The following is a 24,837-nucleotide window of genomic DNA, read 5'->3' as shown; positions in this document are numbered from 1 at the left end:
TAGGAGAGCAGGGGAGGCCCTCCATCAGAGTCCAGGGGCCGAGAACGGAGCTCGGGCTCCAGGATAAGGGGAAGAGTCAGAAAGCCGGAAGACCTTTTTCTGTGGGCTCGCTCTCCCCTCCCAGGCCCTATGATCACGGGTGGTTCACTTGGCACGCGCGAACCTTCCTCATGCCAGATTCCAGGGACCCAGAGCGGGGAAGGAGCACAGACAAGGATGACCAACAGGGACCACGACGCCCCTCCCTGCAGCTAGTCAGCCTAGCGGGACCAGCGGCGCACGCAGCCACGCCCAGCGCCGCTCGCTGCGGGCGAGGGCGGAGCCCGTGACTTAGCTGGAGCTGATTCGCCCTGCTCCTCAAGGGGCGTGGTCATACAGTTCGGATCCCGCCCCCTCTGCCGCTCTGGGTCCAGAAGGAAATAGAGGCCTGCCCGGGGGGCCTGGAGCGGAGGGAGGCGGGGCAGCGCGGGGCGGTGGCCGGGTCCAGAGTCCCGGGAGGCTTGGCTGCAGGGGAATGAAGCCTCCGCCTTCCCCGGCAGAAGTATTTAAATACGGCCGCGGGCCGGGGACTCGGGGAGCGGCGGGCGGAGCGGTGGGTAGAGCCTGCGGCTTGGGAGGAAGGCGCTGTCCGAGAGAACGGGATCTGCACGGCCGCTGTGTCCCTGCTTTGGAAGTGGGTAAGCACCGATCCTTTCGGGATGCCCCCTCCTCGCGGCCCAGGTGCGCGCGCGGTCCCGGGTCCGCTCCCCGTTCGCGGCGGGGCTCTCTACTGCACCATCCTGGTCCCCTTTTTCGGGCCCGGCGAGAATCACGTCGTGCGCTTGCAGGAGGTCAGCCGAGCCGAGCTTTTAATTTCGCAACTCGCGCGTCTTCAAGCCAGTTCTTTCCATTTTCCGATTTGAAACCAACGAGATTTTCCCGCCGCTTCAGAAAGCCAAACGCCCTCCCCCCCCCCGCCCCCGAAGGAAAGGGTCCTCTCCGTGGGGCCTAATGGACGCTTCACAGTCCTAAGCTTTGTTGGGGATTAGAGTCTGCTCACCTGGGAGGCTGCTGCTCTCCTCTGGTAGCCCCTAAATGTAGAAAGCAAAGCCCCTTAAAGATGCATCCCTAAGGCATTTATCCTATACTATCCTGGGGGTGTGTGTGGCTCACGCAGTTCATTATTGGCCTCTGGACACATACGCTCGGACGTTATACTTAATGTCAGGGAAGGCCTTTCTTGGGGGCTTCAGAGACCATGTTTTTGTGAGATCTTAAAAATCTTCACGTACTACGCGTAATTGAATAGGGTTGGTTGAGAAAGAGAGGAGGGGCTGGCTGGGAGAGAGTGCATACGTGGGGCACACAGAGGACTAACTGTTCATCCACTCACCTCAAAGGCCAGTCTGGTTTTTTTTTTTTTTTTTTTTTTTCAAATCCCCTAAGAAATGGAGAACAGTAGTCTGGTCTGTTTCTTCTGAGGGGTTCTGGACTTGAAAGAGCTGAGTGTTTCTGCTTGTGAGCTGTGCTTTTTGAGTACTGAGCTAGTCTGAGCTGAATGCTACACAACCCTGGTTTGGAAAATACATCCCGTCCCCTGCCCCCTTCTTTCATCTCTGTATTGCTTTCTCTGCCATAAAATCTCTAGCCACTAGGCATGCTCTATCATTTCTCAAATTTCCACAGCTGTGGATCATTCTCGTTAGACATAAAATTAAGTCTTTCACAATCTTTTTTTTTTGAATCAGGCATCTTTGTAAGTGTGCTTCCAGGAAATGACTGAGGTTGGTGTATCCAGCTGTCTTATCATGTCTGCTGCTTAGTTCTTCAGTAGCTGTGAAGGGGTGGCAGATGGATGCTATTCTATTCAGAGTGCAGTATAGGACATTTGTCGGCTGGTAGTGACATCCTGTAGGTTGAAATGCTTATCTGAATTTATGACACTTTACATGAACAGTATTTTCAGGATGGTGTGGTATGTCGTGGTTCCCGGAATATTTGAGGTGAAGACTCATTTCAGAATGACCTATTCAATAGGCAAACAAGCCCACTTTTCAGTCAACACAGTGAGGGCCAGAGGGTATACAGAAGGAGAAGTAGAATATGGTGAGATGAGCTTACTGGTAAAAACACTTGCCACACAAGCCTTCAGTCAATCCCCAGCACCCACAGTGAAAAGAAAGTCTGGACCCCCAAAAGTGGTCCTCTGACCTCCACCCTTGCCTTGGCCTGCATATCACAAAACAAAACGCGAAAATTAGGAAGAAAACAAACAAACAAAAAACAGAATTAGAAAACATGTATCATAGAAACTGTATTGATAACATTGTATCAAGCTTCATGTTAAAGTTTGGTTTTTTTTTTTTTTTTTTTCTTCGAGACAGGGTTTCTCTTTGTATCCCTGGATGTCCTGGAACTCACTCCATAGACCAGGCTGGCCTGGAACTCAGAAATCCTCCTGCCTCTACCTCCCACTTGCTGGGATTAAAGGTGTGCGCCACCACTGCCTGGCTCATGTTAAAGCTTCCTGAGGATTTTTTTTTTTTTTTGAAACTTCCAAGTAACTTTATTTGCTATGCACTGTGTATCTGTCTCCTTAAGTAATTGCCTTGTATACACTGTACTTTATAAGAAAACTAGCAAGGCCCAGGGTACCAACCCAAAATGAAGACCCAACTCAAGTAGCTGAGTGTGTGGCTCATGCCTATAATCAGTTCCCAGGAGGCTGAGGCAGAAGGATCACCATGAGTTCCTGACCAGCCTTGGCTGCAGACTGAAACCTTAGTGAGAGACAGAAATTGGGTGTGTGTAGAGAAGAGAAGAAGGAAGAGGAGGAAGGAGAAAGAAAACACAAAACTGAGGGGGGAAAAACCCAGATGTATCTAGTTCTCCAGTACAGATGCAGCTGCAGTAGTCAGTAGCAACTACTTAGAGAGAATTCTGAATTCCGGTCTTGAAATAAAGGCAGATAAGAAGTAACTTAAGGACTAGGGGGTGGGACACAGGGGTAGAATGTCTACCTGAGACCTTGGATTTAATCCCCATGCATTATAAAAACAAACCATATTAGAGGTTACTTGGGGGAAAATCTGAGCCTATTCTTAAGGTGGCTAAGGGAGGTAGCGGTCTAATTGTTTCCTGTTAACTATGATTGGCCATCTTAACTACTGCTATGAAACATGAAGTCTGCAATCCCAGAGGCCCAGGGAACAGTTATTAACTCAATACTCAGTGACAGATAGCCATCCTAGGTGTTAAAGGTATGGCAGTGAACAGCAGCTGATACGGAGCACAGCCTTAGCGCTGGAGACATGCCTCAGCTATTAAAGAGACTTTGTTCCTCTTGCATAAGACCTGGGTTCAATTCCAAGCACTCACATTGGTGGCTTACAACCATCTAACCCAGGCACTCAGGCGGTGTACATTAATTCATATTAAATAAATCTAATTTAAAAAAAGATCCATTAGCTTGGGATATATTATTAAACTATGACCTCCTTAAGCCCAGGCGTTCCCTTCCATAGGCATTTGATCTATGCGTATCCTGTGAATGTTAACAGACCATGTCCAGTCTGAGCTTGAGGCTATTGGCTGTTTTAATAGCTGTAACTTCTTGGCTATGGAATTAAGTTATAACCCTGAAAGATCCTCTGGACCAACATTACTTAGAAATTCTACTTATTAGTTTAATTAGGGTGCGAGACAAGTGTCTATTTTTCTTTTAAAGGATGTGTCTTTATTTTATGTGTTTGGATATTTTGGCTGCATATATGTCTATACCATGTACATGCCTGGTAACTGTGGTCAGAAGGCATCAGATCCCCTGAAACTGGAGTTATGAATGGCTGTGAACCACTATGTGGTGTAGGGGGTTAAACCTAGGTCATCCGGGAGAAGAGCAAGAGATAATAACCACTGAGCCATCTCTCCAGCCTGGTCAGATGTCTTATATGTGATAGTTCTGGTTCGGTCCTGTGAACCTTGAAGATGAACGTGTAGGCCTAGAGTTAATTAGGGTTTAGGTGTTAAATTATGATGATGCGGCTTACAGATATACTGAGTGGACATGCTGCAAGTGGAACAGATAGCACGGTTGAGATTTTACAGTGTAGGCCCTTGGTATCTCTGGGACAGTCCATCCGGGACTACCACAAATGCCCAATTCTGGAAATGCTCAAGTCCTTTAAGTAAAATGGTGCAGTGTTTATTTTCTTTACCCGATACATGTCCTCCTGAATACTTTAAATCATCTCTAGGTTACATATGATTCCTAATATAACTGAGCATCATGGCACATACTTACAATGCTAGCATTGTGGAGATGATCATGAACATGAACCCAAGACTAGCCCAGCCTACAGAGCAAGTTCTAGGCCAGCCTAGGCAGCATAGGGATACATTGTCTCATAACAAACAATAAAAGTAATACCTAATATAGTACAATAGTTCTGCCTTATTGTTTAAGGAACAAGAACAAAAAGTCTACACATATTCAGTAGAGAGCTGGGTTTTTTGTTTCTTTGTTTTTAGATGGGGCCTCACTGTGTCACTGGGACTGACCTGGAATTTGCAGTGTAGATCAGGATGGCTTCAAGCTTGCTTCTGCTTCCCTAGTACGAGGATTAAAGATGTGCACACACACACACACACACACACACACACACACACACACACGCAGTTGGCTGATTCTGTGGTTATAGATAGAACCTATTGGGACAGAGGAGCAACTGTACCTGTACCTGAGATCTAGGGCATCATCTGTTTGTGGTGGTGTAGTTTCTGGGAATCTGCATTGATAAAGCATCAGAACAGAGAATTGATTTATTGATTTTGAGGAATTATGTTGTCCAAGCCTGGACAATGTTATTCCTGTCTTCATTTCCCTGGAACCAGGCATTGTCTCCTCTTTACATCCCATGTCACTGTTCTTTTGTATCAAAGTAAATATCACATCAAATATTGAAATGTCTTGTTCCTGACTCTGTCTCTAGACTTAAAACTCCACCCTGCTTGTAACCACGCCCCCTCTCCCATAGGGAATAGGTTTTTGTTGTAGCAATGCCTCTAATGATGGTTCATTTGACTATGTGGATTGCTATTAATTAGATTGTGCCTTACAGATTGCTGTCTTGCTCTCCCGAGAGAGCCACTCCAGAGCCACTTGTTCTGCAGTCATGTTTCAGGAGACAGTAATGGCCCCTCACAGCTCCTTAGTACCCACTACTCACTGAGCGCATGCCTCACTTCTGTTTATTCTTTCACTCGGACCTAGACTCTTCTTTCCAGCTTTCTTTCCAGGCCCAACTTGTACTTCTGCATTGAGATGGCCCTTTTTTGCCTCTTTCTTCCCCCTCCCCCTGATGTTTTATTGTGTGTGTGTGGGGGGGGGGTCAGAGGGCTAGTTTTCACCCTCCACCTTTATGGGGGTCCCAGAGGCTGAAACAAGGCCATCAGGCTTGCTTTACTTGCTGAACCATCTCACAGGTCCCTCTTCACCTCATCCTGGTCTCCCTTGGACTTGGACACTCATTTGGCTTGCTAGCTGATGATTTTCTTATCACTTAGCCATTTTATTAGGGTCTGATTCCTTTTTTTTTCTCTTTCTTCTTTTCCGAGTCAGGGTTCTCTGTGTAGCCCTGGCTGTCCTGGAACTTGCTTTGACCAGACAGGCCTCAAACTCACATAGATCCACCTGCCTCTGCCTCCCAAGTGCTGGGACCAAAGGCATGCACCACCAGGCCCAGCTTGGAAACATTACCTTTTTTGTGGAGGAAAGAACCAGGCCCTGGAACACATTGAAGCCGTTTTTCTGAAACCAGATGCCCACGTTTCCTTGTGTAGAGGTGGGATAGCTGCAGTGAAGGCTACAAACATGTCTCCCTGAAGGTAGGAGATTTTCAGATTGCCCAAAGCTTAGCCACTTAGGGTTCTCACCATCATCTTTTCCATTCACGTAGGGTAGGCAAAGCCTGATGGGTGAGGCAAGGAAAGATGGCCGACTGCCAGAAGTCAGCCCTGGTGCCCTTGGTTATTAAATAGATGTTTTATTTCTGTAGCTTCACAGGTGCTAATAGAGAACCTCTAACTCACTTGCTTAGGCTCCTAAGGAATCTGTAGACTTAGCATGGTTTTACTATTTCTCCGTAACTGCATCCATCAGAAGACTGCAGCATAGCCATTAAAGTTGAGGATATGACTGTAGAATACAGTAAGTTAAAAAAAAAAAAAAAAAGCCATGTGTAGAGGCTGTCTATATATGGTATTTCTTCAGTTCAGAAATAAGATTATGCCAGGCATGATGGTGCCCACCTTTAATTTCAGCACTCAGGAGGCAGATCTTTCTAAGTTTGAGGCCAGCTTGGTCTACATAGAAAGCATCAGCATAGAGCTGCATAATAGAGAAACCCTGTGTGTGTGTATGTATGTGTGTATGTGTATATATGTATATGCATTGTATATCATACATATATGTATGTGTGTGTGTATATATGTATATATGTATATATATATATATATATATATGTGTATATATATATATATACATATATACACATACACACACACACACACATATGTGGGATATATATATCTCAACATGTACTTAGGCAAAGTACACTGGGAGTATACACAAGAAACAAAGGAGCTGCCGGCTGGAAGCAGGGTCAGTAGGGGTGGGGCAGACTGCAGAGTCTGGAGAGATACTTCCTTGTAACATTCTGCTTTGGCACCGAAAGGATGACTTAGCTGGTAAAGACTCTGCCACCAAGGATCCAAGTTCACTTTCTGGGACCCACGTGGTGGAAGGAAGAACGGATTCCTCCCCGAAATTTACTTTTATGTATATCATTAAGAATACTTTCTTAGTAGAGTTCTAAAATTCCAAGGCTTCCCTCTTTGGGGAACTAAAACTCTGCGTGTGTGTGTGTGTGTGTGTGTGTGTGTGTGTGTGTGTGTGTGTGTGTGTATTGCAATACTAAGACTCTACCTCTGCCTTTGTCATGCGTGCTGAGTAAACTCTTTCACAGACCTAGATCCGTGCTTGGGGAGCACTATGATAGGCTGGCCCAGAGAACCTCTGATCCGCACAGGAATCCACACAAGCTGTTAAGCGCTTCAGTTACTATTTTTCTTCTCTTTGGGTTGCATGAATAGGTTTGATTCGATTATATCTGAGACCTTGGCAGAAATTGAAATGACTGACCGTTTTGACGGTAATTATAGTGACTGGCCAGATATTCCTATACATGAGTCATGTAAATTTTTAGTATCAATCATTTAGGTGTAATAAAACCTAGTGACTGTGAAAAACTTATTAAGATCAGTACAACAATTTTGATAATTGCAGAAATTACGTTGCTAGGCTGTAGAGCTAGCAGAGCAGTAAAGTGCTTGCTATGTGACCCCAAAGACCTGGTTTGAACCCCAGCACCCGGTAAAGGCTACTTTAGCCATACACACCTGTACTGAGCGCCAGAGACAGTATGGCTAGGGATTGCTGGCCAGACAACAGCAAGCTCCAGGCTCAGGAGCTATAGGTCTCTGCATGCCCACGTAGGTGTGCACACCAGCAGACAAACACACTTGAAAATGTGTTTTCCCCGTTTTCTGATTAGTATGCTGCTCTATTTTCTGCTGCTAGAACACCAGGGATGGATGACTTATAACAAACAGGAATGTCTTGGCCCAGTACTTGGTTGGCAGAACCAAGATGGAGGGGCTGACATGGGGCACTGTGCTGTTTTGCTGTGTCATTCCTTGGCGGAAGAACAAAAGAGTCCGTGCTCAAACCTGTAGCCTTAAGCCCTGTTGTAACAGGCATTAATCTGCTCAGGGCTCCGGATAGAGCCTGCAGTCAGAAACTCCTCCTTTTATGCCCCACCTCCAAGCACTTTTGCACTGGGACTTAAGTTACCCACGTGATTCTTGAGGAATAAGTTTTAGCCAAGCAGGTGCTTAATCTTAGAGGCCAGATCTGTGACCATCTAAACCTGTTGGAAAACTCACCTTTGTAAGCTCAAATTGCACTGATGGATAAATTTACTCATTTATTCTAGGGCTTTCTTCTCTTCCTCCTCTTCTTCCTCCTCCTCTTCCTCATTTTTCTCTTCTTCCTCCTCCTCTCCTTCCTCCTCTCCTTTCTCCTCTCCTTCCTCCTCTCCTTCCTCCTCTTCTCCCTCCTCCTCTTCTCCTTCTTCTTCCTTCTCTTCCTCCTTTCCCTCTTCTTCCTCCTCCTCTCCTTCCTCCTCTTCCTCCTCCTCTTCTTTCTTCTCTTCCTCCACCTCCTCTTCTTCCTCCTTCTCATCTTCTTTTTCTTTATTGTTGGATTTTGCAAGACAGGGTTTCTCTGTGTAGTTCTGTGGTGTCCTGGAACTTGCTCTGTAGACCAGGGTATCCTTTAACCCACGTCCACCTGCCTCTGCTTCCTGAGTGCTGGGATTAAAGAAATCTACTACCACAGCCTGGCTTTATTCTACTTCTTTACTGTCTATCAGGACACTATAATTTCATGGTGTGTGCAATCCTATCGATGTTATAAGCTCTCCTTTTCACCCACACAGTGCAGAAGAGGCCAAGCCACCTGTCTGGAATGTTATTTTTCACTGGCAATTTTCATAATTCCTGAGTAGACATAGGAAATGTCTCCAGATACCTGACACTTCTGTGATGAATATGCCAAGTGATTTGTCCAGATTTTCTGTTTTCAGTGCTAAGACATTGCTCGTTGTTTCCCTTTTAGTTCAGTCATGGTTGAGATTAAGAAGATCTGTTGCATTGGTGCGGGCTATGTCGGCGGACCCACGTGCAGTGTCATTGCTCACATGTGCCCTGAAATCAGGGTTACGGTTGTGGATGTCAACGAGGCAAGGATCAATGCATGGAATTCTCCAACCCTTCCTATTTATGAGGTAAACTATATATTAAGCAGCTCTTTGTCTTTATAATTGTTGCTTTCTTACTGTGTTGGTTAACTATTTTATATATACTACTATTGTGCAATCTATGACATGCCACCAAGTCAATGAAGAAAGTCTGACTGGGCATGCTCATAGCGCTTGTAAACTCAGCTCTCAGGGGGACTGAAGCAAGTCCAAAGTCTGCCTGGTGTACATAGCTAGTTTAAGGCCAAGCAGGACAACACAGAGAGACCCTGCCTCAAAACAAAGCAAAAGTTCTGCATAGTGCTAGCATGTATGTAGTTCATAGTGCTAGCGTGTATGTAGTTCATGCTAGCTCGATTAGCCAACACATGGCCCTGGGTTCCAGATAATAAGAAAAAGAAAGAAAGAAAGCAAAACGAACTAGATGTTGTATTGCATGCCTGTAATCCCAGTACTTGTGAAGCTGAGTCAGAAGGATTAATGAACTACATAATGAGTTCCAGGCCAGCCTGGGCTATATCAAGAACAAAAGGCTAAAAGTATATAATAAAAATTTCTGATAAGAAAATGTATGGGAGTGTGGCACATGATTAGTATGGGACAGGCCCTGGATTTTTCTCTCCATTACTACAAAGGATAAAAAGAAGAAATGAAAGACAATACAATGACAGTTCTGTCAAGTGTGCTGAGATAACAAGCCCTTAGAGAGGAGTGTTCGGGCTTGGGTGTTGCTTGGTTGTGGTATGCTTGCTCAGCATGCACAAATCCTGCGTTTTTTCCTAAGAGGAGACACGGGGGTACACTCAAGAGTTGGAGTCAGAAGGAACAGTCCCACAAGTGTGAGTTTGAGGCCAGTTTGGGATATATGAGAGCCTGTCTCAAAAAATAATAGACTTCTGGTTGTAGTAGTGCATGCCTTTAGCTCCCACATGGGCAGGCTGATCTCTGAGTTTAAGGCTAGCCTGGTCTACAGACCATATTCCAAGACAGCCAGGGCAACAGAGAGAGACTCCAAATTCTAGCACTTGGGAGACAGAGGCTGGCATATCTCTGAGTCCCAGGCCAGCTGTAGGTACACAAGTCTGTGCCTATAAACAAATAAACAAACAAACATTTTATGTATAGGACTAATAGTTACTGGTACATACTTATGGAATACAGTGTACATGTATAGTGCTTAATGATCACCCTGGAACATGGAACATTTATCATTTATTTGCATTAGCAGAATTTTATGAAACTATTTTAAAATACATCTGATTAACAGTTACCAGCCAGCTGGATGTTGGTGGCGCACATCTTTAATCACAGCACTTGGAAGGCAGAAGTAGGCAGATCTTTTATAAGTTCAAGGCCAGTCTGGTCTACAAAATTCCAGGACAGCCAAGGCTACACAGAGAAACTCTGTTGAAAAAACAAAAAACAAAAAACAAAAAAACAAAACCAATTCAAAAATAAAAACCCTAGTTACCAGCCATTATCTTTAGAAGTCCTTTTTCTTATCTGGCTGGACTTCTGAACTCATCCAATCACTCTATCATGCTTTCCTGCCTCTGGTAATCTCTGTTTTATGCCACATCCTTTAGGACATATTGCATTTGTCTTGCTATGCCAGATTTTCTTCCCTTTTTTTTTTTTTTTTTAAAGATTTATTTATTTATTATATAGTACACTGTAGCTGTCATCAGACACACTAGAAGAGGGCATCAGATCTCATTATAGATGGTCGTGAACCACCATGTGGTTGCTGGGATTTGAACTCTGGACCTTCGGAAGAGCAGTCGGGTGCTCTAACCCACTGAGCCATCTCACCAGCCCCAGATTTTCTTCCCTTAACAGAGGACTGAATTAACCTTGTCCTCTGCAAAGTTCCAGCTCCGTTACCTTTCCTGTCCTTTTCTAGAACCCAGTCAGAGTAACCACAGGCAGCAGTGCAGAGGCTTGCGTGTGTTGCTGGTCCTGTTTACATTCCGATAAGCAGCAGGACTATGAGTTTGCAGTTATTCCTCATCCAAAAGCTTATGTTTGTTGCCAAACCTGATGACCCGAGTTTGATCCTGGGTCCCCTAGAGTGGCAGGAAAGAACTAACTCCCCAGAGTTGTCGTCCTCTGAACTCCATGTGCACACCAGGGCAAGCACATGTCATGGCTTGCACTCTCTCTCTCTCTCTCATTCACACACATACACACACACACACACACACACACACACACACACACACACACACGTAAATAATTAAAAGGTAATAAAGAATAATTTGACATGTATGAATGTTTTACATACATGTTTGTATGTGGACAGTATGCATGTTTGGTGCTCTTGGAGGTCAGAAGAGGAGCTTGGTGGATCCCTTGAAACCAGAGTTACAGGTGTGAGCCACCATGTGGGCGCTGGGAATCAAACTCCAGTTCTCAGCAAGAGCAACTAGTATTCCAAACTGCTGAGCCATCTCTCTACCACCCTCCATAAAGTCTTCAAAAACCAAGAAAGGACATCTCTGATGTCCACCACGGCATGAGCATGCTAGTGCACACATGCGCGCACACACACACACACACACAAAATAAATATAGGGTTGCTTTTATTTTGTTTTGATTGGTTTGGTTTAGTTTGGTTTTTCAAGACAGGGTTTCTCTGGGTAGCCCCAAGTGTCTTGGAACTCATTGCAGATCAGGCTGGCCTCAAACCGTAGAGATGATCCACCTGCCTCTGCCTCTCAAGTGCTGGGGTTAAAGGTGTACACCACCATACCCAGCTTTCAATTTTTTTTAACATAAATATATTATCATTAAAATTGCATGGAAAAAAGTAGTAAAGATTTTCAGTGTTTCTTACAGAAGGACTTAGAAAAATACATCCTGTGACTGTTTGTATGAAGTAAATACTGACTTTTGTAATCACGTTGATGGTATGAGTCACAGAGTGGGGGGACAATAATGACAGTGCAAAATGTTTGCTTGAAATCACAGGGCCTTGAAGGATCTGATAATAGTTGATATGGAGGGGTTAATGGTTAACGTATCACCCAGGTCAATAATGACACAGCATGTTAGAGCCAATGGAGCCTGGGCTGGCCTCAAGTTCTCTGTGTAGCTCGGCCTTGCCTCAGACTCGGTTCGCCTTCTAAGTGTCAAGACTGCAGGTGTGCCCCGCCACCCTCAGCTATTCTAAAGACACTGCTGGGAACTCTAGACCTTTAAGTTATATCACCACTGTCCCCTTGACACAGTGATTCTGTGGTTGTCTTCTCAGGACTGATAATACTGTGCTCAGCTCCTTTCCCCTTTTCCTTCTCTAGCCTGGATTAAAAGAAGTAGTCGAATCCTGTCGAGGAAAAAACCTATTTTTTTCTACCAATATTGATGATGCCATCAGAGAAGCCGATCTAGTATTTATTTCTGTAAGTAGTTTGCTTTGCCGTGTGATTTTTAAATCTGTCTGTGAAAGTTCCATGGTTTTATTTGGCATTAAGCCATAACAGTGCTCTTAGCCATTGTCATGTATTGCACATTATAGACAGGCAGTCCTTTAGGATTTTTGTCCCCTGGACTTAGCTCGGAAGCTGCCTGCCCGCCCTGTATCTGGCACACATACGGCGGCTTCTTCACAGGAGTTCTCTTGGTTCTTCTAGCTGTTTCTTTCAGTGGCTATATATGTAAAATGTGTTATTCTGTGAGAGTTGGGGCCATGACGACTGTTGATTAGTTAGTTAACTGATAGTCTGGGCTATCTTGAAAGCACTGAACAGCCTTCCTAGGCCGGCTCTTCTTCATCCCAAATGCTCTCACTAGGTGAACACACCAACAAAAACATATGGGATGGGAAAAGGCCGGGCAGCAGACCTGAAGTATATCGAAGCTTGTGCTCGCCGCATTGTGCAGAACTCAAATGGGTACAAAATTGTCACGGAGAAAAGCACAGTCCCTGTGCGGGCAGCAGAAAGCATCCGCCGCATATTTGATGCCAACACAAAGCCCAACTTGAATTTACAGGTATGAAGAAAGAAAAGAAATCTAATTCTTCTTCTTAGGTCAAGCCACAATTCATTCTCTCCTAAAACTTCCTTTTGTCTTGCTGTTCTAGGTGCTGTCCAATCCTGAGTTCTTGGCAGAGGGAACAGCCATCAAGGACCTAAAGAACCCGGACAGAGTCCTGATTGGAGGGGATGAAACTCCAGAGGGCCAGAAAGCCGTTCGGGCTCTGTGTGCTGTGTATGAGCACTGGGTTCCTAAGGAAAAGATCCTCACCACCAACACCTGGTCCTCGGAGCTTTCCAAGCTGGTCAGTGCAAAGCTTACAACTAACTGCCAGTGTCGGACTCAAAACCCAGCCTCCTGCCTGTGGGAATCACCACACACACACACACACACACACACACACACACACACACACACACACACGCTTACTTTGTTTTATTTTCCAGTGCTGGAGATGATTAAACCTGAGCCTCACCTGTTAGTCACACTCTGTAGCACTGCCCTGTGTCCCTGTCCTTCCTTTTTAAGTTGTGTTTTCTAACCGGCCTTCCACTGTCCTCAGCCTGAGCCCATCAGTATCCCGTATGCCTGCTTAGTGAACTGCGTCACCTCAATGAAACGCACTGACAGGTAAGGTTGCTCTCTCACTCATCGCCTTCTCCCGTTTCTCTTCTCTTTAAAGGCAGCCAATGCATTTCTTGCGCAGAGGATCAGCAGCATCAACTCCATCAGCGCTCTGTGTGAAGCAACAGGCGCCGATGTGGAAGAGGTGGCAACGGCCATCGGGATGGACCAAAGAATTGGGAATAAGTTTCTAAAGGCCAGCGTTGGTAAAAAAAAAAAAAAAATGTTCTCTCCATATCTCTTTAGTAAAATAGGTTACTAACATGTCCAGGTTTGTGGAACCTCTTTATGGAAGAGGGTGTTTGTTTGTTTGTTTGAACATCTGCTGCTTAAAAAAAAAAATTTGCTGGGTGGTGGTGTTGCATACCTTTAATCCTAGCACTCTGCAGGCAGAAACTGGTGAATCTCCGTGAGTTTGAGGCCAGCCTGGTCTACAGAGAGAATTTCAGGGCTACACAGAGAAATCTTGTCTCAAAAAGAGAAAAAAAAAATTAAAACAAACAAAAACAAAAAACAAAAAACCTCTAGAGGGGTTGGGGGGATGGCTAAGTGGTTAGGAACACTGCCTGCTCTTGTAGAGGTTCGGTGCATAATTCCCAGCACCCACATGATGACCCACAAGCATCTGTAACTCAAGTTTCAGGCGTCCTAAGCGCTCTTGACTTACTAGGCACACCTATAGTATACATGTATACGCGCAGGCAAACGTTCATACACATAAAATAAAATAAATCTTAAAAAACACAAACAAACCATCTAGGGCCTGTGAGATGGCTCCATGGGTAAGGGCCCCGTCCCCAAGCCTGGTGGCTGGAGTTTGAACTCACATGCTAAAAGGAGAACAGACTCCCTTGGGTGGTCCTCTGACTTCCACATGGTACCTTCCACTACCTTGTAAAGATTAAGGGCATACTGTATACATCTCTTATCTTTGCCCTTAGGAAGTAAAGGGTCAAGAGTTTGAGGCTCTGCTACATGAGTTGCCCAGGATGCCCTTGAACTTGCGTAGCCCAGGCAGGCTCTGAGTCTTCTATGTTCCTACCTCAGCCTCCAAGGTCATTGGAATTATAGGTATATGCCACCAGGCGTGGCCACAGCGTATTTGCCCTTACCCCAAGCTGTAAAGTTACTTTATACTAACTATAAAGTAAATTTCTCATTATTGGTGGTAGTTAGACTGTATTACAGCACTAAAAATACTTTATAGAGCACAACTTGGTGAAACTGTCTCATAATAAAACAGACAGAAAGGGGGTTAGGTAGGACATGGCTTGGTGTTAGAGTGCTTGCCTAGCATGCCCGAGGCCTACCACACACACACACACACACACACACACACACACACACACACACACACACTCACACTGTTTCTGAGGCTGTATTTCACTTCCCTGCCCTTCTGATGTTTTCTCCAACTATAATAAAACTCTTCAAAAGACACACTCTGCATCATGTCTACACCAGTGCTTTATCCCTTAAGTTTTTTTTTTCTTTCTTTCAAGATAGAAGCTTATACAGCTTAGCTGGCTAAAACTTGCTATATAGTCACGGTTGACCACAAACTCCTAATCGTGCCTGTGCCTCTCATGATGTGTGGCACTATGAGTGACAGTTTTACTGCTGATGGCCTACTAAGAAGGTGCTGTGATTTTCTCGTTAGAGGGTATTTCATGTTAAAGGAACGTTTTGTAATTTGCTCAGATCAAAAACTGAGGTCAGATGATTCTGACGCTGCAGTTTTTATCTCTCTGCTGCAGCCTGAATTACACTCGCTCAAAGGTGAGCTAGCACACCCGGGCCCACATCCAGCCCACAGCTCCTGGTAAATAAGGGCTATGGGAATATAGTCACACCACACCCACAGCCTTCTCTCCCTGGCTACCTTGGAGCTGCAGAGGCAGAGGTTAACAGTCGTGGCAGGGATTTTATGGCCCAGAAAGACTGAAATATTTACAGCAGGCCCTTTATTTTAACATGTTTACTGACTCTGTAGTAAAGTAGGAGACATGGGGAATCATGCCAGGTAAGTGACAGAAGAAATGGAAGATCAATGTGAGGAAAAGGCCAAGTTGGGGCTGGAGAAATGGTTAAGAGCATGTATTGTAGATGGCCGGTGTTTATCCCACGGCCCCTCTAACCTGTGACCAAGATGCACACATGTGCATGCAGGCAAAACTCTCACATGTGAAAAGGAGGAAAAAGGTTACATGTAGCTTTAATGAAACCTGTATTGGGAAGCAGTTAGTATGCACTTAAAGAACTGATTACCTAAAAAATTGTCGCATGATTTATAAAACACTTTTTCTATGTCTTTTCATCTTGATACAGCCCAGGCTGGGTTTGAACTCACCATGTAGCTGCAAGAAATTTCTGCTATCTGAATTTTATTACTTAAAATCTGAATATAAGTTGCCGGTGTTGTGTAAGCTTTGCCACAGGATTTATTTAGTTTCTGGGTCTTACCTGAAAATATTGTCAGCTTATTTTGTTCCCTCAGGTTTTGGTGGAAGCTGCTTCCAAAAAGATGTTCTGAATTTGGTTTATCTCTGTGAGGCTCTGAATCTGCCCGAAGTAGCTCGTTACTGGCAGCAGGTATATATCTTTGTAGTTAGTAACTTCTCATTACTAATTAAACTTCTCATTACTAATTAACTCTAATTAAACATGGCGCCCTTGGTGAAATGGCCTTACATTTACTTATTACAGGTTTATCTAATGAGGTTCTGTTTTCAAGTAATCTTTTTTTTCCTAGTCAGCTGTGATGGGCATTTTTGATACACCAATACTTCTTATTTTTTTAGCCAAATTTGCTCCCAGAATAAGCCAGGAAGTAAAATTATATTATCCTTTATGTTTGGGTGCATGTGAGACTGTCTCATGTAAAAGGCTGGCCTTGAACTTAGTATGTAGCTGAGAATGCCCTTGAACACCTATTCCCTCTGCCTCCTCCCCAGTGCTAAACTAGGTATGCCCCATCATAAGAGACAGGGTCTCACTGCGTAGTTCAGGCTACCCTGGAACTTGGTGTGAACCATGCTTTTCTACGAAACTAAAGAACCAGCACTGTAATATTTTCAAGTAGTTCGCATCTATGGATACTTTCAGTTTCTTAATCTAAAGCAGGAGCCCCGCCCAGCTTGTCAGTGCTTTTTATTCTGAGTACTGAGTACTGAGTGCTTTTTATTCTGAGTACTCTTTGGAGCACCTCGTATGCAGAGTAGCATTTAGTCCTCATCACTAACAGTGTCCCCCAGTTTTAGATGAGAGGAGACTCTGAGAAATGACATAATTTGCCTAAGGTACCTGCCAGGCTATGCACCTTTTCCAAATGGGTTTCTCTGAGTTTCAGACATCAGCAATGGCTATGAGCAAGTCTGTAGAGATGGCTCGCTTCTTATGTATTTCAGTAGCCTAGCAGGTGGCTTTAGCTTGCTATTCATTATGCAAATGAGCAGATGAAGTCCAGATTTCCCTTTTCAAGCTCCGGAGACTTGAGATGGTCCCTGGGAGTTTCTGTAAACGCTTCTTTCCCCTGTGTCGACTTCATCTGCAACTCAGCCTCGGTGTCAGGGGCTCTCAGACTCTCTCACCCTCAGGATGTTTGGGTGAAAGCTTGTCCGGTGCTTGTGGTGTCACGGTTTGTGCAGAAGTAGCGTCCCCTCTGTTCTTGGCCATTTTCTTCTCAGAGTGAGCTTTGGCGAGCGATGAGTTGAGTACATGAGGGGCTAAGGAGCTGCCTGTGGGGTGCCTTCTGTAGGCTGGCCTTGTGGCTGATCTCAGATGCCTTCAGAATGCAAGCCCATCTTCTCATCCACCCCAGCTTCACCCACAGCAGATCAAGTAAAAGAAAGTGAACATTTCAAGAAGGCTCTAAGGAAAGGAATTGGTGTGTTTTATTATTATCTTATTTATTTGTTCATTTTGTTTTTTTGAAAGACAGGGTTTCTCTGTATACCCATAGCTGTCCTGTAACTTGCTCTCTGGTTCAGGCTAGTTTAGAACTCAGAATTCTGTCTGCCTTTCAAATGCTAGGATTAAAGGTGTATGCCACCATATCTGGCAATTGGTGGATTTCTAATTTTTAGATTTAAATCTAAATAACAGTGTTAGGTAAACTTTGTCATTAATATGTAAGCTGTATATTTGTATCGTAGAATTTGTTATAAAACCACATGTATGTCCTAGACTACACTTTTATGAGCCAATATTGTAAATTATACATCTATTTTCAGGTCATAGACATGAATGACTACCAGAGGAGGAGGTTTGCATCACGGATCATAGATAGCCTGTTTAATACAGTGACCGATAAGAAGATAGCTATCTTGGGGTTTGCATTCAAAAAGGATACTGGTGATACCAGGTACCTGTTTTTTAAAACATTTAGAAAAATATGTGTGTGTGCTTGTGTGTGTGTGGGGGGGGTTGTTTGTTAATTTTTCTGATACTTACCAAATACAGTATTAATCTTGGGAGGTAGAGGTAGAGACAAGCAGATCTCTGTGAGCTGGAGTCCAGCCTGGTCTACATAGCCAGTTCCAGGCCAGCCAGGATGGCGTGGTGAGGAGTGTTTGTGCGTGAGTGCACAGGGTGTGGCAGTCAGAGAACAAGGCGGAGTGGGGACCCCCCTTCCATAGTGGGGTCCACTTTGTCCTGCTAATTATCTCACTGGCTCACTTGAAAACATGTCAGGGCCAGAAGTGCATAAAAGCACTTGCTTCTAAGCCTTCATGGGATTCAACACACACATACACACACACACACACACACACACACACAAAAATACATGTAAAAAAAAAAAACCCATAAAAACCCTCTGAAGGTATGGAAACTTTCATCTTATCCTTGTATTTCAGTTAGCATAAATGAATGGAAGCACATATATGTATACGTGTTTTCTATAGTATTTTATTCTCCATCATATAAAGATGCCAGGCGTGGGCTGTCAGTATGGTGTCATAATAAGCAGAAGAGGACCTGTGTGTCTCCTTTTTCTCTCTGTGAGCCCTAGTGTGTGTGTGTGTGTGTGTGCGCGCGCGTGCGCGTGCGTGTGCGTGTGTGTGCGTGTGTGTGGCATGACAATAAAAAAGCATCTGTATCCTCTCCAATTAAGCTTAACCAGAACTTACCCATCTCTTAAATTCCCTGTTATTAGAATATGCCCTTTCAAACAATACTGATTTGTTTGTCCTTCAGAGAATCCTCCAGTATCTACATTAGCAAGTACCTGATGGACGAGGGTGCACACCTCCACATATATGATCCAAAAGTACCCAGGGAACAAATAGTGGTGGACCTTTCTCATCCGGGTGTCTCAGCGGATGACCAAGGTAGGGTTGACTCTCCCACAAAGCCTTTGGGTGAAACCCACACAGCTGGCTTGTCTTTGAATGAACCCTTTATTTAGTAGTTGTTTTGCTGTCACTTCTTGCCAGGGCTTTGCCTTGTTTCTCTAAAATTAACTCTTAGCTACTGTGTTCTCAGCTTTGAGCTGACATCATCAGCTGTGCTTTAATCTGGTAGGTTTTGCAGGAGCCAGGGATACAGCTGAGTGGTATCCACAAAGCCCCAGACATCCCAGGAAATACTTGTGAAGAAAGTGTGGGGTTGCTCCTGGCTCCCACTTCCCATTCATTCACTGTCAGACACTCCTTCTACAGTGTTAAAACACGTAACTTCCCGTGCCTCGTTTGTGTCTCATCTCTCTTGGTCGTTGCTGTTTTTATAGTGTCCAGACTGGTGACCATTTCCAAGGACCCATACGAAGCGTGTGATGGCGCCCATGCCCTCGTTATCTGCACTGAGTGGGACATGTTTAAGGTGATGTAGAGGCATTCCAGTGCAAACACAAGTTGGGTCTGTGTCTACATGTGTGTCCTAATTATTCACTGGTACATCTACACAGGAACTGGATTACGAACGGATTCATAAAAAAATGCTGAAGCCAGCCTTTATCTTTGATGGTCGGCGTGTCCTGGATGGGCTCCACAGTGAGCTACAGACCATTGGCTTCCAGGTAATCAGGATTCTAAGCCGGCTGTTTTGCTTGTTTGGTTTGGTCTGGTTATCATTATTTTGTTTTAGTTATTATTGTGTGTGTATATGCATGACTTTGGGTGGGGCATATGTGGAGGTCAGAGGACAACTTTGTAGAGTCAGTTCGCCCACCCCTTCCTTCTCCTGTCACAGGGCTTCGGGCTTGGGCAGAAGTACCTTTACCCTCTGAGCCACCTCAGTGCCCACCCAGACGATCTGTGAACCCATTGATGGGTTTCAAAGCGTCACATTTTCTAAGTTAGCAGTAGGACAGTAAGATAACCAGGACAAGAGGCCTGTTCTCTGCAAAGTCTGGGTTGTTCGTTTGTAACCTAAGGTTGGTGTCCTTTACTTGGCAGTAGAAGGGTATCAGGTGCCTATCATACGGAAACAGTGTGTGCCCTATCGTAAAGGTGAAGAAGACCCACTGTGGTTCCATGGTGCACTCTTGTTATGCACAGCTGAGCTTTACCCCAGTGAAGCCTGGGTGAGGGGTGGGGTTTGACTGTGGGTGGCCTCTGAGGAACTGCTTCACCTGGAACAACACTGTCATCCTCCTGTGAGAATAGCTACCATCCACCTCGCCGGGTACCCAGGCTCGTGGCCGGCCTGGTGTTGCTCCCGTACCTTTCAGACACTCAGCCCTGCCTGTGCCGTGAGAAGTCTGAGGGAACAATGTGGGCCTTAGGAGCCCTGTCTGCATTCGCATTCATTCATGTGGAGCTGGGGAGCTGGCAGAACAGGCCCAGAGCAGAGCATCTGTGTGTCACCGGTCTTTGCTGCACCAGGGCTCTGCAAGTACTAGCGAGTTGTTACTTGCAGCCTCCTGCAGCCGTGTGGACGGCGGAGAGGCTCCTGGCAGAGTAATTTAGGGAAGACGAAGAACAGTTGGTGGAGGAGGGCCGCCGCCGCCAGCATGGCGCCAAACTGAGCTTCAGCACGGCCTTAGCACTGGCTTAGCGGCAGCGCCAGGAAGGCCTTATCTGCTCACCACAAAGACTGGTCTGCTTTCTTTAACCTCTCACTCACTCGCTAGAGGGCCTTTTCTCTGCCGTTTGTTTGTGAGATACGAGGTCTCAGCAGAGTCAGCTGGCAACTCTGTTAACTCCTTGGAAACTCCCCCATCTTACTCTCCTTAGCGAGCAAGTGAGCAGCAGGGCTGCTTTTCCCTGGTTTTGATTTAAACTTTGGAGTGTTGTTTTTTAAATGTTATTTCCAAGACAAATATAGAAAGATAAATATTTTTAAAAGTTTTAGCTGGGTGCATACCTTTAATCCCAGGTCTTGGGAGACAGAGACAGTTGGATCCCTGAGTTTCAGGCCAGCCTGGTCTATCTATGTAGTGAGTTCCAGGACAGCTACAGAAAACCTGTCACAACAACTAACTAACTAACTAACTAACTAACTAACTAACTCAATGCCTGGAGAAATGGCTCTGCTCTTGCACAGGACCCTTCCAGCACCCACATGGTGAGTCACAGACATCTCTAACTCCAGTTCTAGGTAATTAGGGGTCCTCTTCTTGTCTCCAAGGATACCAGCCACATACACAGTGTACATATATATATGCACATATAGGCATATAAAAATGAATGATCCTGGGGCTGGAGAGATGGCTCAGCGGTTAAGAGCACTGACTGCTCTTCCAGAGGTCCTGAGTTCAATTCCCAGCAACCACATGGTGGCTCACAACCATCTGTAATGGGATTAGATGCCCTCTTCTAGTGTGTCTGAGGACAGCAACAGTGTATTCACATACATGAAATAAACAAATAAATATAAAAAAAAAAAAAAGAATGATCCTGAGTTCTTTGAAAACTTAACTCCCCAGTAAGATTTTTTTTTTAATTGAATTCAGCTGGGTTTGGTAGCGCCCTTCTCCACTTGTGCACTTGGGAGGCAGAAGCAGGGTGACCAGGAGTGCAAGGTCACCTCTGCTGCATAGGTAGCTCCAGGCCTGCCTCAAAGATAAAATAGGAAATGGGAGCCCTAACTCAGGGAGAGTATGTAAGTCACTCGGTAAGAAAATAGACTACTGTAAATAAAGCAGGCATCCCTTGTAGTGTGAGTCAGATGAAAGAATTAACTTTTAATTCAAACGAGATATAGAAATAGAATAGTATGTTTATCTCTACTAGAGAAAAGATAAATTTACACTGGTAAGGGGTGGTGTGGACTGGAGAGGTGGCTCGGACTTTAAGAGTACTCACTGCTCTTCAGGAGGCCCTGATTTCAGTTCCTAGTATGTGCACATATAGGCAAACCCTCGTATGTATGTATGTATGTATGTATGATCTACATAGTGAGTTCCAGGACAGCTAGAGAAAACCTGTTACCAAAAAAAAAAAAAAAGATAAGGCAGCTCACAACTGTCTGAGCCCCTCTGGTGTACGGACGTACATGCCAACTACCCGGATACATAAAAGGTGAGGTGCTTGTGTCTTTTTTAACTTGATAATTGCAGGTGCTGGTGCACCCTGTAACTCTAGCACTTGGGAGGCAGAAGCAAGAGGTCCTGTGAGTTAGAGGCCAGCACTCAGCAAGACTGTCTCTGTAAACCCCAACAAAGTCAACCAGCAAAGTGGGCTGGCACTTGATTCTAGAAACATCAAAAGATAAAGAGCCAAAGACCTCTCAGCAGCTCAGAGGACTTGAGTTTCTCATCTTCTCCATCTCTGCAGTATAGAGAGCTCTTACATACATGTGCTGTGATTAATAGTTCTATTTTTTTCTCTCTTCAGATTGAAACAATTGGCAAAAAGGTGTCTTCCAAGAGAATTCCGTACACTCCTGGTGAGATTCCGAAGTTTAGTCTTCAGGACCCACCTAACAAGAAACCCAAAGTCTAGACATTGCCCTCTTACCTGGGATAACGTGGTACTTCAGGGTAGCCAGTGTCTGTCTGATACTAAATGGTAAATGAACTACATGTTTTTAAGGAAACAAAAATATTTTTGTAATCATCAAATTTATACTAGCTATATGGGTATTAGCATATCCAGTAATTATGAGTCTAGAGTAATTTTTACATATTTTTATATTATTGTCCTCTCAGTTACTGAATGAATGGAAAACAATCATGTTGTTTTAAATGTCAGTTTTTGTAAAATAAAAATGAAACCTAGACATTTTCAGCATTACAAATTGTCTACAGACTGCACTTTAATAATACAAGGGAAAGGCAGTCTCGTTCTCATATGTGTTGTCTGCTTATCATTCAATGGGACTTTGAAGCCATGAAATCACTGTGCTAGTATGGGCTGGTTAAAGTTCGCTGGCCTTTTGTTTTAATGGGATTATGTCATTAGAGGTTTTAATTGTTTTTTTGTTTTTCCCAAGAGCTCACTCTGCATTTCCTTCCCTGCCTAACTTGAACAGTGCTCTCTTTTTTTAAAAAAATATAACCTGAGAAGAAAAATCAACAGTATGGTCTATTTCATTTTGTTTCTTAGCTTCTGTAGCTGCTTGTTACATTTGCATCTGTGAGTCAAGAAATGTTTGTTATCTTTGATTTTTTATTTCTATTACAATTAAATTGTTTTTCCTTTAAGCAAACAAATAAAATCCCATGTGTAGACTGGAAAGATTCTTCAATTTACGTATGTTTTATGTTCATATATTTTTTTGAAGGGGATGTAAGGTGTGTACATGTGCAGAGGTCAGAGGTCACCACCACTTAAGAGTGCTGACCTCTCTCCTCCCATGTGGGTCCTGGACTTCAAACTCAGGTGGGCAGCTTTGCAGCAAGCACCTTCACCCACCCAGCCATCTCAGCACTTTTCAAAACATTTATTCCATCTATCTATCTTTTTTTCTGTGTGTGTTTAGGTCAGAAGAAACTCTGGGGTATCTATCTGTTATGTCATCCCACAGTGTGAGTCCTGGGGGCTGAACCATGGCAAGGCTTAGTGGTGGGCACCCTCATCCCCCGAGCCACCTAGGTAGCCCAGTATACGTTTAAAGAACGTCTGTGTGCCTCCCCATTTGCATTAAACATTTTGTATGTGTACTTATTTTTAAGTGTATGAGTGTTTCCCTATCTATGGCATCAGACTCCTTGGAACTGAAGTTACTGATGGCTGTAAACCATTGTGTGAGCGCTGAGAACCAAACCCTGGTCCTCTGCAAGAGCAGTCAGTGGCTTTAATGGCCAAGACGTATCTACAAACCTCTATTTTCTGTCTCTTGATGAATCCTTCGCAGTGGCTATTTCCATTTCATGCTGTGTGCACTAAGGATACACAAGCCTTGTTACACAGATACATGTCTCATCCTTTAGAAACTGTGTGAGTAAGGAAGAATAGAAATTGAAGTGCCCCTGGGCCTGGAGTTATAAGCAGCTGTATAAGCTACGATGTGGGTGCTGGGATCAGAAACAAAACAAGTGCTATTAACCACCCAGTCACCTCTCCAGCCCCTATAGTCACATCTTATTTTTGTTTTATTTTATTTTTTTGGTTTTTTGGGACAAGGTTTCTCTGTGTAGCCCTGGTTGTCCTGGAACTCACTCTGTAGACCAGGCTGGCCTCGAATTCAGAAATCCGCCTGCTTCTGCCTCCCACATAGTTACATTTTAAATGCTTATAGAATTTCCTACACAACAGTCTCACTTTTGTCTCCTGGCCTACAAAACATAAAAACGATTGGCTATTTGGCCCCTCAGAAAAGCTTTGCAAACATCAGAACTCATCTTGGTTTAAGGATTAACCCTTATTTGTAAGACTCCTGAGCATAAATTTAAGGATTAGAATTTGCTCTGTATATGCCTGTCAATAGGATTATAAACCCAAAGACATCTTACTAAAGCAGTTAAGATTAGCCACTCCTACACCGGTTAACAGTGCCACACACCTTTAATCCCTGTAAAGTGAGTTCCAGGTCAGCCAGGTCTACACAGAGAAACCCTGTCTCAAGAAAATAAAAAATTAGGCACTCCTTTTTAATTGCAGGACACAGCTGTACCTAGAGTGGAAAAATAAATAATTGTGGAATACAGTTATGGTTCAAAAGGTAGAAAAAATGCAAATGGAAGAAAATGGACCAAAGACAAAGCCTAGGAAATTTGCTATTTATGGTGGGGAAGAAATATGTGACTCAACATTTAAATGGGTACAGCGATTTGAGATCTTTTGGTCCTCTATTGTGTGAATTAAAGACCATGTTTGTTTTTTGGGACCAATAGGTGGCCAAGTGGGTAAAAAAGATGCTTGCCACCAAGTCTGCCCTGAGTTGGGTTCCTGGGAACCACATGGTAGAAGGAGAACCAGCTACAAGTTTCTTGTGACTTCCACTCTCCCTGTAAGGCACACGAGAGCTCGAGTTGTGTGTGTGTGTGTCACAC

General features: G+C 44.4%; 1 protein-coding gene across 2 annotated transcripts, besides 1 other annotated feature; it reads left to right on the top strand.

Annotated features, from left to right (window-relative positions):
* Positions 1–458: 458 nt before the first annotated feature.
* Positions 459–23,094, top strand: Ugdh (UDP-glucose dehydrogenase). Of its 2 annotated transcripts, none has more exons than NM_009466.2 (12): positions 459–677; positions 8,717–8,885; positions 12,158–12,259; positions 12,651–12,851; positions 12,943–13,140; positions 13,519–13,666; positions 15,958–16,052; positions 17,693–17,823; positions 18,657–18,790; positions 19,189–19,280; positions 19,366–19,476; positions 22,238–23,080. In NM_009466.2, exons 2-12 carry the CDS (start codon positions 8,724–8,726, stop codon positions 22,343–22,345), a joined length of 1,482 nt encoding a protein of 493 aa, NP_033492.1. In that variant the 5' UTR covers positions 459–677; positions 8,717–8,723; the 3' UTR covers positions 22,346–23,080. The 2 variants fall into 2 exon arrangements, with proteins under 2 accessions (NP_033492.1, XP_006503925.1); XM_006503862.3 differs by lacking the exon at positions 459–677 and adding an exon at positions 7,924–7,987 and having other exon boundaries at positions 22,238–23,094.
* Positions 19,729–21,326: an enhancer, noted in NCBI's record as "VISTA enhancer mm1569". NCBI's record gives its function as "enhancer in: other[9/14]" and the evidence as "EXISTENCE:transgenic organism evidence [ECO:0001131][PMID:17130149]".
* Positions 23,095–24,837: the final 1,743 nt, after the last annotated feature.

This window comes from Mus musculus, chromosome 5 (assembly GCF_000001635.26).
Source record: "Mus musculus strain C57BL/6J chromosome 5, GRCm38.p6 C57BL/6J".
NCBI lineage: Eukaryota > Metazoa > Chordata > Mammalia > Rodentia > Muridae > Mus > Mus musculus.
This window is presented reverse-complemented; position numbering and strand designations above follow the sequence as displayed.

Excerpts from the sequence above, each read along its gene's own strand:
- Ugdh (XM_006503862.3), top strand. The coding sequence starts at position 8,724 with ATGGTTGAGATTAAGAAGATCTGTTGCATTGGTGCGGGCTATGTCGGC. Across the intron at positions 12,852-12,942 it reads AGCCCAACTTGAATTTACAG|GTGCTGTCCAATCCTGAGTT; the intron begins GTATGAAGAAAG and ends TTGCTGTTCTAG. Across the intron at positions 17,824-18,656 it reads AAGGATACTGGTGATACCAG|AGAATCCTCCAGTATCTACA; the intron begins GTACCTGTTTTT and ends TTTGTCCTTCAG.